General features: G+C 38.8%; 1 protein-coding gene across 3 annotated transcripts in view; it reads right to left on the bottom strand.

Annotated features, from left to right (window-relative positions):
• The window catches only part of LOC118665935 (probable C-mannosyltransferase DPY19L2), a 45730-nt gene that overhangs the window by 7986 nt on the left and 21280 nt on the right, over positions 1 to 16464 (bottom strand). For 2 of the 3 annotated variants that reach the window (XM_036327341.1, XM_036327343.1), the window contains exons 12-19: positions 13796 to 13855; positions 11987 to 12067; positions 9869 to 9970; positions 9275 to 9346; positions 7763 to 7809; positions 6512 to 6536; positions 2830 to 2949; positions 1675 to 1849 (exon numbers count right to left, since the gene is read on the bottom strand). In XM_036327341.1, the coding sequence (XP_036183234.1) occupies positions 1675 to 1849; positions 2830 to 2949; positions 6512 to 6536; positions 7763 to 7809; positions 9275 to 9346; positions 9869 to 9970; positions 11987 to 12067; positions 13796 to 13855 (682 nt within the window). The remainder of the gene's footprint in view (positions 1 to 1674; positions 1850 to 2829; positions 2950 to 6511; positions 6537 to 7762; positions 7810 to 9274; positions 9347 to 9868; positions 9971 to 11986; positions 12068 to 13795; positions 13856 to 16464) is intronic. The other variant, XM_036327342.1, reaches the window with a different exon arrangement.

Genomic DNA, 16464 nt, shown 5'->3' with positions numbered 1-16464 from the left:
TGCTCCAACAATTTAACCAGTTAACTATCACGATATTTTAAATTTAATTAAAAAGGCCTGCTGCTTGCATCGATAGACGCTTATGGCATGCAAATGGTCAAAATGCCAGGAACTGGTAGGCTCCAAGGCAAGTATTGTGGCTCATTTTTAGAAAAACTTTTGTGGGTTGTGACTGTAGTTCTGAGGACCTGTCAGAGGAAAGCCTTGCTTTCTCCCCTTGGATCAGCTGTAAATGTTCATAATCAAGATGTCTTGGTTTCCATTTGGTTTTATAATGTATACACTTGCAGTAACGGCAGGTATAAACGTATAACCTTTTGTGTAACTCGGGATTCACCAAAGCCCATTATCTGACTTCACTTCCAGTTTCGTCTCTTGGAGACAAAAGGACCAAACACTTACCTGCAGGTATTTCTGTATAATAAATCATTGTATAATTATGAAAAATATCATTTTTAATCAGCACAATAAAATCACCAACAAGAACAGATCTACTATAAATAACTAAACGTTTACTTTCAAATATAACCAAGCATTCTAAACATAATTTTGAATTGAAATCTCTTTATATGCCTTTGAAAATATTTAAGCCAACTGAAGTAGAAATGTGTATGAATTATGGCAAGATTCATAATGAAAAGCTCCCGGGTTGGAGCCGAGGTTCCCAGGAGTGATTTTGTTTCCTGGGGACAGCGTCACCTGCTGGAGACACGTGCCTGCACGCTGTGCAGGAGAGGGGCTGTGGGTGTCCAAAGGGAGAGGCTGATGCTAAACACTCTGCAAAGCATAGGACAGCCCCCAAGGGCAGCAGTGCCAGCCAAGGCTGAGAGGCCCTGGGCTGGAGGGCCCCCCGGCCCAGGGACACCAGGAAGACACTACGTAGGTCTGTCCAGCAAAAGTTGGTACCACTGAGGAGAGACCATCATGACAGAGAAAATAAGAACGTAACAGGGAAAGGCTAGAGTATTTTTCTTTAAATATACTGAAGTCTGCCCAGCAGGTGTGGCTCAATGCTTGAGCAACGACCTATGAATCATGAGGTCAAGTTCGATTCCTGATCAGGGCACATGCCCAAGTTGCTGGCTCGATCCCCAGTGTGGGGCATGCAGGAGGCAGTTAATCAATGATTCTCTTTCATCATGGATATTTCTATCCCTCTCTCCTCTCCCTTCCTATCTCTGAAATCAATAAAAACATTTATTTATTTATTTAATGTTTTTATTGATTTCAGAGAGGAAGGGAGAGGGAAAGAGAGAGATACATCAATAATGAGAGAGAATCATTGATTGGCTGCCTCCTGAACATCCCCTGCTGGGGATCAAGCCTGCAACCCAGGCATGTGCCCTTGCCTGGAATGGAACCCGGGACCCTTCGGTCCGCAGGCCGACACACTATCCACTGAGCCAAACCAGCTAGGGCTAAAAACATTCTTTTAAAAAGTTACAGCACAAAGCAGTGAACAACCCTTAATTCCTGATGTTAATGAAAGTTCTTTTGACCATTACCTCAGTGGGATTGAAAGAGGCACAAAATCACTTTTTGAAAAGCTATGCTTCAGTGAGTGCCGTAGCAGCCTGCTCAAAGTCTGTGTAGGTGTGAAAGACTGTATGTGCGGGTGCATTTTCACATGTGCGCGCGGAAGACTTGCTCTGTATGTAACGAGCAGCCACACACCTGCTCTGGTGCTGGAGCTGATCCACTCGATCAGCTCCTCCTGAGGCAGGTTATTAAATTCTCCCAGGATGCTCCACTGGCCGCGCAGGTTGACAAAGCCTTGGATCGACATGACGGTGAGGAGGCCAAAGATGACATTCTCAAAGCGAACTCTGTAAAAAAGCCAGCCAAAGAGCTGAAATGAGAGAAACCGTTTGTCATTCATTCTTCATTTTTAATTTATCGGTACAATTACAGTATTACAGATGTCTTCTCTTTCCCATCGACCACCTCCACTCTCCTCCCACCTTAAATGAAGAGTGCTGTAGGGTAATAAATGCTCCCCTGGCTACTTAAACCGAGGGGGATTAGCACTTGGTAATACAAAGTACACTAATAACTTACAGAACTACCACCCCCTACTGTTAAAAACAGCAAGTATTTGGAATTACTGGGTCCAGTTACAAAATGAAGCTTTCTCTCTTCTCTAAAGAATGAAGGAAGGAACCCCGGATCCTTCCAGCACCGATTTACCCCCCGGGGTTAAGGTCAGCAAATCCCCATTTGGAAGCATCCTGGGACTACATGCTGTAACGTCTGCCTGCTTTTTACGGACATCCTGAGTGATGAGGGGAGAGCCCGTGAGCACGGACATGTATATTCCTCTCAGGAAAAGCATCCGACATTCACAAGACGATCATGATCAAAACTAAATAAGGTGTTTCTAGAAGCACCTTGGTCTCAAAATTCCAGCTATTTTGTATAGCATCTTGGCTACAGTAGCGGACACCTTCCCCAGGGACTCCCTGGACCAGGCAGCACAGCACCACAGCAATTACACTGCATTACTCTCATGTCCGCAGAGCAGCCAGGGCTGGTGCTGATGGGCCAAGAAACTCTTGCCCAGACCTGAACTCCACCCAAAGGGCTGTGTTTGTGGGCAGGCCACTGACAGAGGGGAGAGCACGCCTCATCGGGTGTCTTAGAAATATCAGCTGACGTCTAGGAACAATTTTCACAGCTACTTGGAGTTGCCTTTCTTACTCTGTAGGGAAGCATGACCTAACGTGGAAGGTAACACTAGTGCTTTGGGGGTTTGGGTTACTCCGCAGCCATGGTAACGGCACCGCAGTTGCTAGTTATCATCACGCAGTCAGACGAGGATGGATGCCTTACCCGCCGCGAGCATATCAAGGAAGCCATCACACACATGTGAGGAGTCAAAAACAGCTTCAGCCTCATAATTAAAATGGCGAGGGCAGTAAATGCCAACAGCTGCAATGTGTGGAAAATTAGCTACAAAAACACAAAACCAAAACACGACAGTGTCACTTCACAGGTTTTTAAATTAATAAAGTATATTAAAACTAATATGGTTCATTAGGACAAGGAACTTTTAACTTAGCAAGAAGTCTATTAATATTCATTCATTTATTCAACAAAGATGAACTGAATGCCTACTATATGCCAGGTACTGTTCTGGGTGTTGCAGATTCGATGGTGAACAAAACATCAGCGAGCAATTTCTGCCCTTGTGAGGTTACGTTTTAGTAAAGAGAGACAGGAAACAAAGTAAAAATAAATCTATTATACCGTCTTTTAGGAAGTGGTGAGTGTGATGGAAGAGAACACGGAGCAAGGGACAGAGACAGGGCGCACGGGGGGGTGTGAGGCCACGGGGGAGTGGCTGCAAGACAAGTAGGTTGACCAGGCTGGGCCTCAGGGAAAAGGTGGTGCCTGTGCAAGGACCTGCACCAGGTGAGCAAGGGAGCCGGAGAGAGAGGAAAATGGGCAGCGCTGCACAAATCCACATGGCATTCAGAAGGCAACAAACAGCACAGCAAAACATCGCCTGGGTTACTTTAAAAGCAGTGGGATTATATAAATATATAAATACACTAGAGGCCTGGTGCAAGAATTTGTGCACTCGGGGGTGGGGGGTGTCCCTCAGCCCAGCCTGTGCCCTCTCACAGTCTGGGAGCCCTTGGGGGATGTCCAACTGATGGCTTAGGCCGGCTCCCCATGCGGAGCGGGCCTAAGCCATCAGTCGGACATCCTTAGTGCTGCTGCTGACACAGGACAGGCTCCTGCCACCACCTTTGCATTTGTCAACCATGAGTCCAGCTTCTGACTGAGCGGCGCTCCCCCTATGGGAGCACACTGACCACCAGAGGGCAGCTTCTGCTTTGAGCATCTGCCCCCTGGTGGTCAGTGTGCGTCATAGCGACTGGTTGTTCTGCCGTTCAATTTGCATATTAGCCTTTTATTATATAGGATTATTATAAAGGATGTATTCATTAGTAGGACACCCCATTTTGATTAAGATGGAGTTCCACTAAGCAAAGGCGTCAAACATAACTTTTCTAACAGACATATTCGTTAAAATATTCACCGATTCCGCACTGGAAAACTGGACAGAATTAATGCAACCAGAAGTAAATGGCAACTCAATATTCATGTTCTAACAGTCAAACACATTAAATGTTAAAGGTAATGAGGTGTTTTTATCTATAAAATTGACAAAGAATAAGCGGATACTAAGTGCTAGAGAGGATGCCATGAAACGCAATGAAGTAAACGGGTGCATTTTCCCGAAATTGAGTAGCGTTTAGTCCCCAGAAGAGAGCCAGCCCCTCCGACCTAACGTCCCATCCCAGGAATGGAACTGACGGGAGTAATCAGAGCACAGAAACGCTTCTGCAAAGACGGTCACTGCAGTGAACTTTCGGCAGCAAAAACAGAAACAGCCTAAGTGACCAAAAGAGAGGAATGAGTAACGAAATCACTGCACTCCCACCTGCACACAGCCACTAACAGGTTACCTATCGGAGGACTACTGAATCGCATGGAAAGGTGTTCCGAGTGCAAAGCTCTGTAAATGCAGAAGGATATGGATTCTGTGTGTGTGTGCGTGCCTGTGTATGTATACATACATACGTACTACTATATACACATTCATGCATGGGGGCGGGGGAACCATCTACAAGAATATATGTCTAAAAAGTTAACAGAGTTTGTTTCTGAACCATAATTTTTCTGTGTTTTTCAAAATATTTAAACATGTCATTTTTATAAGCAGAAATTTATAATTTATATTCAAAACAGAATTGCAAAACTCCACCCAGAGCTGTTTCTTTCCCTTTTTAAGTAAATATATTTAAAAATGAAATTTGTTACTTAATTTTTTCCTAATTATGGGACCCAAAGTTGGACTGTGAAACATTTATTTCAAAATCAATCCTTTTTCCTGTGTGTGTGTGTGTGTGTAAAATTCCTCTTTGGGCAGAACCAAGGGCCTGTGCGGAGGGAAAGGCAGAACACTGAGGAATAGTGTGTCTCTAAAAAGAGGTGGGGTTAGTACTGTCTGATAAAATATAAAGTGTGGCTGTGCAGGAATAGTAAAACTTTGAGGAATGTGACATGGCCCATGTACATAAAAGCAGTCACACTAGGGGGCAGCAGAGTGACAGGCTACCGATGGAAGCTGCTCAACACCCTGGGCTCATGTTCTCGGTCCACAAAGCTGGCCGCTAACCTCTCTATGCCGCAGTGTCTTTCGTCTGTGAAACAGAAATAATAACAGTACTTACCTCAACCGGTTGCTGTGAGAATGAAATTGTGAATATATGTAAATCAGGAAGCGGCAAGTGCTGACTGACTTTGAGAGCCCTGGAAATGGCCTGCTTGGGTTCAAGTGCAGGCCTTCTTACCAGCGAGCTGTTGCAAGTTACTTATTTCCCTAGGTCTCTATTCCTTGGGAGAGACCCCCTGCTTCTCCACTCAAGCACAGAGCTAGCTTGTGTCCTGCAACCTGTCTGGTAGTCAGGAGTGGCCCTGCACCTGCAGGCAATATGAGCACCTTTTCCAGGCCCAGCCCTCACGACCCCCCCAGTCCCCCTGCACCCCGCACCATCTTCCATGCTCTCTCTCCTTCACTGGCAGGTTGGAGCAGATAAGCACATAGACCCCAGAAGCCACATGGAAATGGCAGAGCCACAGATAGAAGGAATCTGGGTCCTTAGTTCCTGCCAATCAGGACTCCTGCTTTTAACTTTAGGTGAGCAAAGGATTAAACTACTACTAAGTTATGTTAGTGTTTATCTCTTTAACAGGTAGCATCACCTAATTAACATAATATATTTGCAAAATGGGAATATTATTATGAGAATTAAACAGCAAGAGTACATAGCACATAGTAACTATTCAAAAAAGAGTAGTTGTCATTGTAAGCTATTTCTACTAAATTCAAATTTAGTTGCCCTCTCTGGTAAATTTGATCTTTCCTTTAAGACTCATAATTCTATTGGGAAATCATATATCCAGCCCCTTTACGTGCCATAAAATAATTTAGCACCATATAAAATGCTTCCTCATCTTTTTCATGTTTCCATTGAAAATCTACACACATTTGAGAGGGCAAGAACCCTGCTATACAGTCTTTTGTAACCTGTAACACTGCTAAAGCTTGATGACTGACTGACCGTCCCCTCTGTGTGGGACAGGAGCCCAGGCTCCAGTGATAGAGCCACGGGTAACCATCCTGATGGCTGAACTAGCTCAGCAGGCAAAAAGGTAATGTTTGTTATCCTCAAATAAATGAAAGAATAAATGAATGGGGGCAATTATTTAATTACGCTCCATGGTCACACATCAACCTTCTAGCTTCCCAATCCTTACTACCGTTCAGATTAAACAGAGCAGATTAAAACGTGAGAAGGACCAGCAGAAATTTACCACCACGGCTGAACCACTCAAGCAGTGCTGACAGTTGCCGGCAGCATGGTTTAGACCTTGACTAACTGGCCTTGAGTTAGAATCGAATACACAAGTCTACCAGAGATGAAAATGAAGGCTTTACCTCACCATTTTCAAGGAGCTGTTTTCTGGAATAAAACAAAAATATTCTCTATTTACTAAACGTCCACTTTATGAGTACATAAAAATACACTTAATTTCTTCTTAGATCTTAACATTTTGATTCTCTATAAACTACTTAGAAGCATACAAGGAAATAAATATATTAGGTAAATCATTAAAAGTCAGAGCAATCTAAAAGGCATGACTTATAGTCATCCTACTTAAGGTGTCTCTTTAAAAGATAAAACTAGAGGCCTGGTCACAAATTTGTGCACAGGGGGGCGGGGGGGGGGGGAGTGTCCCAGCCTGCACCCTCTCCAATCTGGGACCTCTTCCCTCTCACAATCCAGGACTGCTGGCTCCTAACCACTCGCCTGCCTGCCTACCTGACTGCCCCTAACCACTTCTGCCTACCAGCCTAATCACCCCCTAACCGCTCCACTGCTGGCCTGATTGATGCCTAGCTGCTCCCCTGCCAGCCTGGTTGCCCCCAACTGCCCTCCTCTGCCAGCCTGATTGCCCCTAACTGCCCTTCCCTGCTGGCCTGGTCACCCTCAACTGTGGCGGCCATCTTGTGACAATGTTGCAGCGGCCACCTTGTGACGACATTACACAGTGCCACCTAGGCTTTTATTATATGAAATAGGTTTTACTAACTGCTGGAGAACGTGCCTCTGAAGGGATAAGTTAATAAGAAGACTGCCTATTCAACCATATAGAGTGAATGCAAGACTTTAAGCATTGCTGGACTTAAGAGCTGTTTTCATTTTTCACAATTATAAACACCATGAACATCCTTGTACATAAAACTGTGAGCATCTCTGAGTATTTCCTTGGCATAAATTCCTAGAAGAAAAGTTACTGGGTAAAGTCTATAAATATTTTTATTTCCAGAAAGTTGTCTAATAAATTTACTAAATGTTTACAGCTAGAACTTGACTAAATGTTTAGGGCAGGCTTACTGTGTTCTAGGTCCTGTGCGGTGAACACAGAATGAACAGCACTGATACTGGCTCTATCCTCAGAGAGTTCATATTAGACTCACACAAGAGTATATGACTGCCTATTTTTATGTTTCATTAAAAAAACTAGATGTTTTAGTTTTATAGCAAAGCTTTATAGGATGCAGAGGCCTTCTAATATGGATTTTCTTAATCATAATGCTGAAGTTTAATGTACATTCATTTGAAAAACTGGTAACAGCAAGTCATTTAATAAATATAATATGATTTAGAAACTGTGATATCATTACCTTTGATAAGTGTTTGTACATAAGACACATAAAACATCACGGAAAGTCTGTGAACAGAATCAATGAAAGTTTTCTAAGAAATTATTTGACATTTAAAATGTTCTCATTCATTAACATAAACACACCCAACAGGAAGTTGGTTTTTTTCATCCTCACCCAAGACTATGCTTTTACTGACTTTTTTAGAAAGTGAGAGTAAAGAATAAAGAGAGAGAAACATCTATGTGAGAGAGAAACATCGACTGGTTGCCTCCCATACACACCACAACTAGCGATCTAACCTGCAACCTGGGTTGGAACTGAACACCCTCCCCCCGACCTTTCGGTGCACATGATGACACTCCAACCAACTGAGCCATCCGGCCAGGGCAAAAAAAGTGTTTTTATTGTCCAAATCATTCAGTTTTTACCAGTTGTCCCAGTTACTGGGGTTGACCAGTTGTCCAAGTCATTGTGGGTTGAGCAATTGTCCAAGTCATTGGAGTTGACCAGTTGTCCATGTTATTAAGAGTTGTCCAAGTCATTGGGGGTTGACTAGTTGTCCAAGTCATTGGGTTTGACTAGTTGTCCAAGTCATTGGGGTTGACTAGTTGTCCAAGTCATTAAGGACCTGGATCAGGGGTGAAACTACAGAGATGTGGAGGAGGTGCCTTTCTCACTCATAAATTATTCACATTCTATGTGAAAACAAAGGAATGAGAAACATGGGAACTGGAACTACAGAGAGAAGATTAGCAATTTGATTCTAAACACCAAAAACTAGTTTCAACAGACCACCCTTGGTAGGGGATGGGGGTAGAGAAATCATGTTGTTATCTGCCCAAAGCATAAAATAAATATATACTGACTTAAGGCAAGACACCTTGTAAACCATATAAAACTAGTTCAAAATTGCTAAAACTAAGGACCCGCTGTCTTTAACCAGGCTTCCAGATCAACCACTCCAAGACCAAGAAAATCTGCCAGTTTCAACATTATTACTTCTATAGTGATAATATGTTCTTTTGTTATGAAAACAATGAACACATACAGAATGATTTAACAGCTATACAAATTTCTTCTGTGCATGTCTCCAAATGGATCAAAATTCCTTGGAATGAGCTTTATATTTGAAAGATGAAAACTGTCCTATACTTCACTTTCATAGCATCTGTAACAACTATAATTCTTTAGTCATTTGTGTGGTTTTAGGTTTAAGGTCCCCCAACTCCCATAGGCTGTAAGTTCTAAAGCACGGGCCTGTCTTTTTGTACCTACGATGTTAACATCGTTCTTGCTACATGGTGGGTGATTGATACATTTCTTTTGAGAGGATACATGAAAATACCTTTTATAATGTGGCTTTCTAAAAAAACAACCCATATAATACTATATTTTTAAAAAAAGATTTCAATAAAAAAATGGTTTTGGGGAAGGGAAGAGTTCATCTTAAAAATAAGACAGAATTCTGAGATATTATCAATCTATTACAAGTTCTTCTCTTTAACCCAAAATGTTAAAAAATTTAAATACCTTTTTTAAGATGAAATAAGTAATCATCATAACAAGTGGAAGCAATAAGGTCCTTATGTATCTCACTGGAGTCTGAAATAAAACAATTTATTCAAAATAGTCATTTATTAAATTTTAAAGTAAGATTAGTAGTGTCCCTTTGCTGGCAACGTCTTGTTTAAAATTTTTGTAGTATTTGGGGTATTAAATGAAATAAAACTGAATTTTTAAAAAACCTAAATAAGAATTTGGATTTACTTTTTCTGGGTAGTCCCATACCTCCAACTGACCTAGATTATTACAAGTGATTGAACTGTCGTAACAGTCATTCACTGTGGATCACATGGTAAGTTAAGCACCCCCCTGGATTATCTCCTTCAACCACCACCAATAACTTCGTAAGATAGGAGCCCTTGCTTAGTGCTTTTACACATGAGGAAACAGGTGAGGAAGGCCATGTGATTAGCCAAAGTTACTGTGAAAAGTGGTAGGTAAAAGTTGGATGTTTCTGAACAAAAATTTTGAGTTTCAGATTCAAAAGAAAACTTCAGAGCAAAAAATTATACCAGTAGAGAAGGAAAAAACAAAACAAAACAAACAAAAAAACCAACAAACCGCTTTTTCCATAAAGCCAAATTCAGGAGCACAGGTGTAAATTAAAGTATCAAAATCTGTAAACCTCAAGATTCTCGCTGCTATTAGGTCACTCAGGCGAATCTGGAAGAAAATAGAGTAAAGCAAATTAAAATTATGCCAATAATTGCAGTTAGTAACAACTCATTTGATATCATGGTAATAAAAGCTACAGAGCATATAAATCTGGTACCTGGTGTCCCTCTCAAAGGAAAAAAAAGAATACAGTGAGTAATACAATACATGCTATATGCTGAACTATGAAAAAAAATGTCAAGAGAAATGAAAAGTTGAAAGAGGTCAGAAAAAATAAGCGGAGATGATAATGTAAAGAGTGAGTTAAAATCAATATTTGCTGGGCAGAAACCACCATGCAGTTAATCATGAGATTTTATAATCACATCATTTATCAAGAAAAAACAGTTTCATGTTAAGCCCTTTTACCACACATTGTAAATCATGAACCAATTTTCTATGCGCTGTCATTTTCATAAAGCCTCAGGCACCGATTACAACTTTTGGTGCTTCTTGAATTTCTCGGACGTACAATCAAGCCATGAAACGTGACAGCTGTCCTTCAGAAGGGTTACAACTGCGCATGCCACTCTGACTTAGTTCCTTGATCCCCAAGGCCTCTAAAATAAGCACCGCCAAACAAACCCCAGTGGGACTCCCATGGTCTCCGGATTGTTTTATTTCCTGCTGTCGGGGAGACAATTCTTTTCCACTGCATTCTCAGACGGCCAGATTAACCAGGGAAATAGTTGGCATGGAAAACCCTAATTCAGAGTATTCTACAGAGACAAATTATTTTATATCAACCTTATATGATGACCTGTGGTTCTTCATGGTTCCCATCATCTACCAGGCTCAAGAATAAGTGAGAGTTTCCTTTATTGTTCTAACTTAGAGCAAGCCTGGTGACTAATAATTTAACCAAAACACTTTAGTTTCAACTCTTTCTCACTGCTGTCACAGAGGAAGTCACGTAGCCAGGATATGTGTGTGTGCGTGTGTGTGCATGCATGTGTGTGTGTGCGTGTGTGTGTGCATGCATGTGTGTGTAAGATTTGTAAAGAGTCGGGTGACAACGTGGAGCGAGGCAGGAAAGAAAACCACTGATGAACGTAACAGGTAAGTAAATAACCTAGGAGAACTAGAGAAAGCTTATCATAAAATATATGATCCCCAGAGAATAAAAAGTTAAGAACAAAAAGGGAAAGAAAAGGTGTCAGATACACAGAGAACAGCAGCAGCAAATAACCCTAACAAACCACTGTGCAAAGCTAGCAATAAATAGCAAATAAATCTTTACATTCTGAAGTTGTATTTAACATGCACATGTGTGCAAGTTCAATTCTATTGGATAATGACAGCACTTGACCTTTTAGAGAGTAAATACCACACCCCTTGTTAAAGTTGAAGTGATTTCAACATTAGATAGGGTCTGAATTGGATAGTACTAGATAAGGTAAACTTCAGAGTAGATTATTGCAGGATTCATGCATGTATGCTCATATCCCAACAGTAAGTGCTAAAAATCAAAAGTAAATTTATGCACTGTTTCCTATTCCTTAAACTAATTTTTAAGTAGGGACTTATGTTTTTAAAAGGGCCATTATTAAGGCATTAGCCTTAAAACAAGCAGAAATGCCACTCATGAGGGGTAAGTGGTCCATGTATTTTCCAGAAGATAAAAAGATAGAGAACTTTTAAGAAAAATATTTTAATACATCAAATCATCTCTTACATTTAATCCATAATTATGAATAAAAATATTGGTATTTTAAGAGTTCTATGTTTCAAAGCTGAGTACAGACTGCTCATGTGCTAATATCTGCAATAAATGATTAAACAAATAATTCAACTGAAATAAACAAATTAACTACTAAATATATTATTAATTTTTTTCCTAGAAGGCTAAGTCAGCACTCATTGGTACACATTTTTCTCAGTATTTACCAATAATTAGCTTGGGGCCCTTGAAGAAGGCACTCAATCTATATAAAATGAAGGGGTAAAAAAACAAGCGGTTCCAAAGTTTTCACCCAGGTGCACATGTTTACAAAACGTTTTATGTTTTAACTGGAAAGTACTTACATGATCTGAAACGCCTAAGATTTTAGATGTCAGGAATTTCAAAATGATTGTTCCACAAAACCAACCGAAACACTGAATTAGCTAAAGAATAAATAAAATAGATAGAAGTCAGGTCTAAAAATGACCTAGTTAAAATATTCAATCATATCAATAAATGGCATAGAAAAAAATTTAATCACTCCAAGTACCTCACCTGTACAACCAATGAATGCTAAAGAATTTTATTAGGTTAAGAAAACTCCCTGCTATTTCTACTATGCTAAGAGTTTTTTTTTTTTTTTTACCATAAATGGGTGTTCAATTGTATTAAATTCACTTTCTGCATCTTATGGAATGATAGTCACTTTTCTCCTTTAATCTGTTAGTGTGATAATTTATATTTATGAATTTTCCAGAAACATATTTGCATTCCTGGGATGAACCCAATTTGATCAGAATGAGAGTACATAATTATATACAGGTGTTTTCTTTCTTTCAAGTGGCCACATGACAGTAAATAATATTAAAAATAGATTTTGATCAATCATAAGCGACAATTTTTTATTTATTTTTTACTCTCAATATAAAAATAAGACCTTCATTGTTTTCAAATTTTCCAGTAATGACAGAGTAAGATATGCAATATAATCTTTATTCCACTACCATGAAAGAATTACTTGAGAAACAAAATAGGTTTTATGTAAGAAAAAGTGTCAGTTCACAAAATATCTTTGCTTTTCCTTTTTGACTGGCTTTTTAAAAGCCAGGACATCTTTTGCATGGTTTTAGATGACTACCATGATTTGTTTCTCCCTTATGCAAGAAACTGATGATACAAATTATACAAGTTTCAAAATACAAATATATGCTGAACATTCATTACATCTCAACTTTTCTCTTCTTAGAATTTTGTTTCTTTCAAATTACTAAAATGAAAGCATAAGTTCACTTTTATTCTTTCAAGTCTAAAACTGAAAATATTTAAAACAATAAATTTGCCTCTGCAAATGCTTTGACAGAATTCTCTAAATGTTCACAGACACTGTCCTATGTTGTCATTTTTCAATAGTTTATCATTGAAATTTTCAACTGCTTTGAGTACAGTTATTAAATGAAAACTTTGACTTTTCTGTTGATTTTTTGGTTTTAAAATTACCATTTCTTTCCGAAGTAAAAAAAAAAAATCATATATTGAAAGAGTCATGCCACCAATAACTTAAGGTTACAAATATTCCTACATGTTCACCACAAGGGATGGGAGAATTCCTCAAGCAAGGAGAAACTGGCAATACATTCCACTTTGTTCTTTTGCTTTCTGAAATGTACTTCCTTATCTTACCATAACTTTTCCAGTTTTACCCTATTGATATACAATATATAATCACATAGTCCTTCAATATGGCAGGTTCTAATTTTTAATAGAAGTCAATCAAAGAAAAATCATGAATGTCATCTGCTGATATTATGGTAATTAGTAACTGCAGTGCCTCCCTAATAATATACTTATTTTACTTGGAAACAAAATACACATACATAGAGGTAACATGGCCCACCCATTTGTATACTTGGGAGGAAGTCAAAGATTAAGCAGTGTCTAAGTTGAAATAAGAGGAGGCTGGGAGATTATGGAGAAATAAATAGTACTGAGATAAATGAACAAGTTTCTTAAAAATGACTTGTAGATGTTGCTAAGGACTATTTCCCACCTTAAGCAAGTAGCTATTTATAAGACTGATTAACTCTAAATCATTCCTTTTTAAGTACATTATCATGTTCAGTTTATAGAAATAAAGAGTCTAAAGAAATTATGTTTAAAATGTTGAACCTTACCCAAAAGTTGAGTTCAGATACACCCAATCTTTGAATGTTATTTCTCTTTAGAATTATCACCTAAAGTACATGTAATAAAAAAATGAAACAAATAAAATTAACAATCATATTTTATATGAATTATATGTTTCAAAAATTACACAGTCACCCCATCTTCTATCTTGCCTACCCCAGCCATTTTCCTTCTTAATTGTTGATTTTTCAAAATTTGAAAATGACAAATTTTCCTTGGGGTGAGGAATAAATGCTGTGTGTGCTAAAAAGTTGCCTCTGGAATCAAGTTAATTCCTCACTGCATTACTTGGGATGTTTTATGTAGGGCAACTCCTCGGATGAGGAAGATGGTGTGTGGATGGTGTGTCCATGCAAGTGGATATGTAAGCTATCCAGAAAAATCAGTGGTTTAAGTTAAAAATCCTTCCTCTCCAAACTCCCAAATAAAAACTTTTGAAAAAATTTTAAAACCTAACTTGACTTTTAAGAAAGAAAAGGAACTTTCCAGATACCAGACAAAAGAAGGCGATTTTAAAAATGAAAACATTAATTAGGTGAGAATGTATGGCAGTCTTTAGGGAGGACTGTAGAGAGAGGCTACAACTACATGCTAGTATTAAAAAGGAGGGCAGCAGAGGAGGGCTTGGGGTTATGAAAGGTAAGAAATTGAGACTCATGTGTAAAGTCAGGGTCCTCAAAAATCAGACTCTCGGTTCTATCAATGAAATGCTTATGTCCCCCACCAAATGCATGTGCCGATACCCTAATCTCCAATGTGACATACTGGAATGAAACCAGTGGGAGGTAATTAGACCTCTAAAGGATAGAATTAGTACCCTTCTAAGGAGAGACATGAAGGAGATGATTTCTCTGCCCTCATGTGAGGATAGAGTGAAGGCATCTTATTACACATGAAGAAGAGCCCTCACCAAGAATCAAATCAGCTGCATCTTGGTCTCGGACTCGCCAGGCTCTGGAACTATGAGAAATAAGCCACCCAGCCTATGGTATCTGTGTTGTAGCAGCACCACTAGCTTCACCTATGCAGGGCCATACTGACACTTAATATTATATTCCTACCAGCTGAAGGATCTCCTTTAAAATTTCTTTTAGTGCAAATCTGGTCATGGAGTCTAATTTGCCCTCATTTTTGAGCCATATATTGCTAGGTATAGAACTGCACATTGATAGTATTTTTTTTCTGTAAATATTGTATAAATATGTTGCTTAACTGTCTTTTTGTTTGCATTTTTTTTCTTGTGAAAAATCTGCTGACATCCTTACCCTTTGTTCTTCTATAGTTAACACATCTTATTTCTTTGGCTATTATTAGTATTGTGTCTTTATCACAGATTTTGAGCAATTTCAGTATATATGCCTTACTACAGTTTTCTTGGATTTGGGATTTACTGAGATCCTTTATCTCTGAGTTAATAATTTTCATCAAATTAGAAAAATTTTGGCAGTTATTTCTTCAAATATTTTTCTATCTCTTCCCAACTCTACATATTTAGACATGTACTTTACTTTTCCTATATGAACGGCAAATGAGGGACTGGACTATCACCAATGTGCAATTTCTACTGAGTTAATGGACCTGGTACAATGTGTTGATGACTACTATCATAAAAAGGGAGGCTCTGGCCATTATGTGCCTCTGATAAAAGAACAATACTATGCTAAAGGGATAAAACTTTAACCTATCCAAGCTTTGGATTCAATTATTAACACATTATAAATACAGAAGACAGAGGAGGATGTAAAGCTAAGCCATGAGGATTCAAAAAGTAAAATCTAGACCATAGAATCCTCTACACGTTCAATGACCTAGGCTCTTACATTTCCTAGGAAAGAAAACAGGCAGATATATAGGAAACCTATAGATTAAAAATAGAGATGTAAATGAAATGAAAATATAAAGGAAGTCTAGGAATGATTACCATAGTCAAATCATTATTTGGACAGGATGGTTGGAAAAAAATCTGATTTTTGACTTGATGGCAGTTTATTTGCCAAATAACAGATCATTAATAAGTACTTTCAGTACTAGTTAGTACTGTCAGTACATGAACCACTTGTTTCATGCAGTTTTCTGTATTTCAAAATAAAATAGCTTTCTTAAAAAGAGGTAGATGGGCACATTACTACAAGTCTTTTGTCATGCTGAAAAAGCTTGACAAATTTTTGAAAATGAAAAGCCTGCATTTTTTGGGAGAAAGAGAATGGATTACTTATTGTGAAGAGAAAAAAAAACAAAAAACAAAAAACAAAAAAAAAAAAACCAAAAAACGGTGCGGGAAGCAAAAACTGTTAAAACGTAAGGGCAATCCCAAAAGGCTCCATCAATACATCATACATGGAAAAGTGCCCTATTTTGGTATTACCGTGGCTGCTATCATTTTTGGTAATTGTGGAAAGAGAACATGCCAGGAACATTCCAGTGGAGAATATTATAGGTTCTGGCTTAGGAATATCAGAAGTGTGACTATAAAGTAATAAAGCCGATTTACTGAACTACCGTTCCAAATACATATCCAAATGGGTGTCATTCAGTGAAAGTCAGTCACATGAGGAGACTAGTTACCTATTCTAATTATGTTATCATTGCTCAAAACAGTTTGGAACTCCATTTTCTAAACTACCTCCCAAAGATAATTTAGGTATGGGTGCAAGAA

The sequence above is a fragment of the Myotis myotis genome, unplaced genomic scaffold (assembly GCF_014108235.1).
Source record: "Myotis myotis isolate mMyoMyo1 unplaced genomic scaffold, mMyoMyo1.p scaffold_m19_p_11, whole genome shotgun sequence".
In the NCBI taxonomy this organism is placed as follows: Eukaryota; Metazoa; Chordata; class Mammalia; order Chiroptera; family Vespertilionidae; genus Myotis; species Myotis myotis.
The sequence above is the reverse complement of the archived record's forward strand: the minus strand, read 5'-3'. Positions and strand labels throughout refer to the sequence as shown.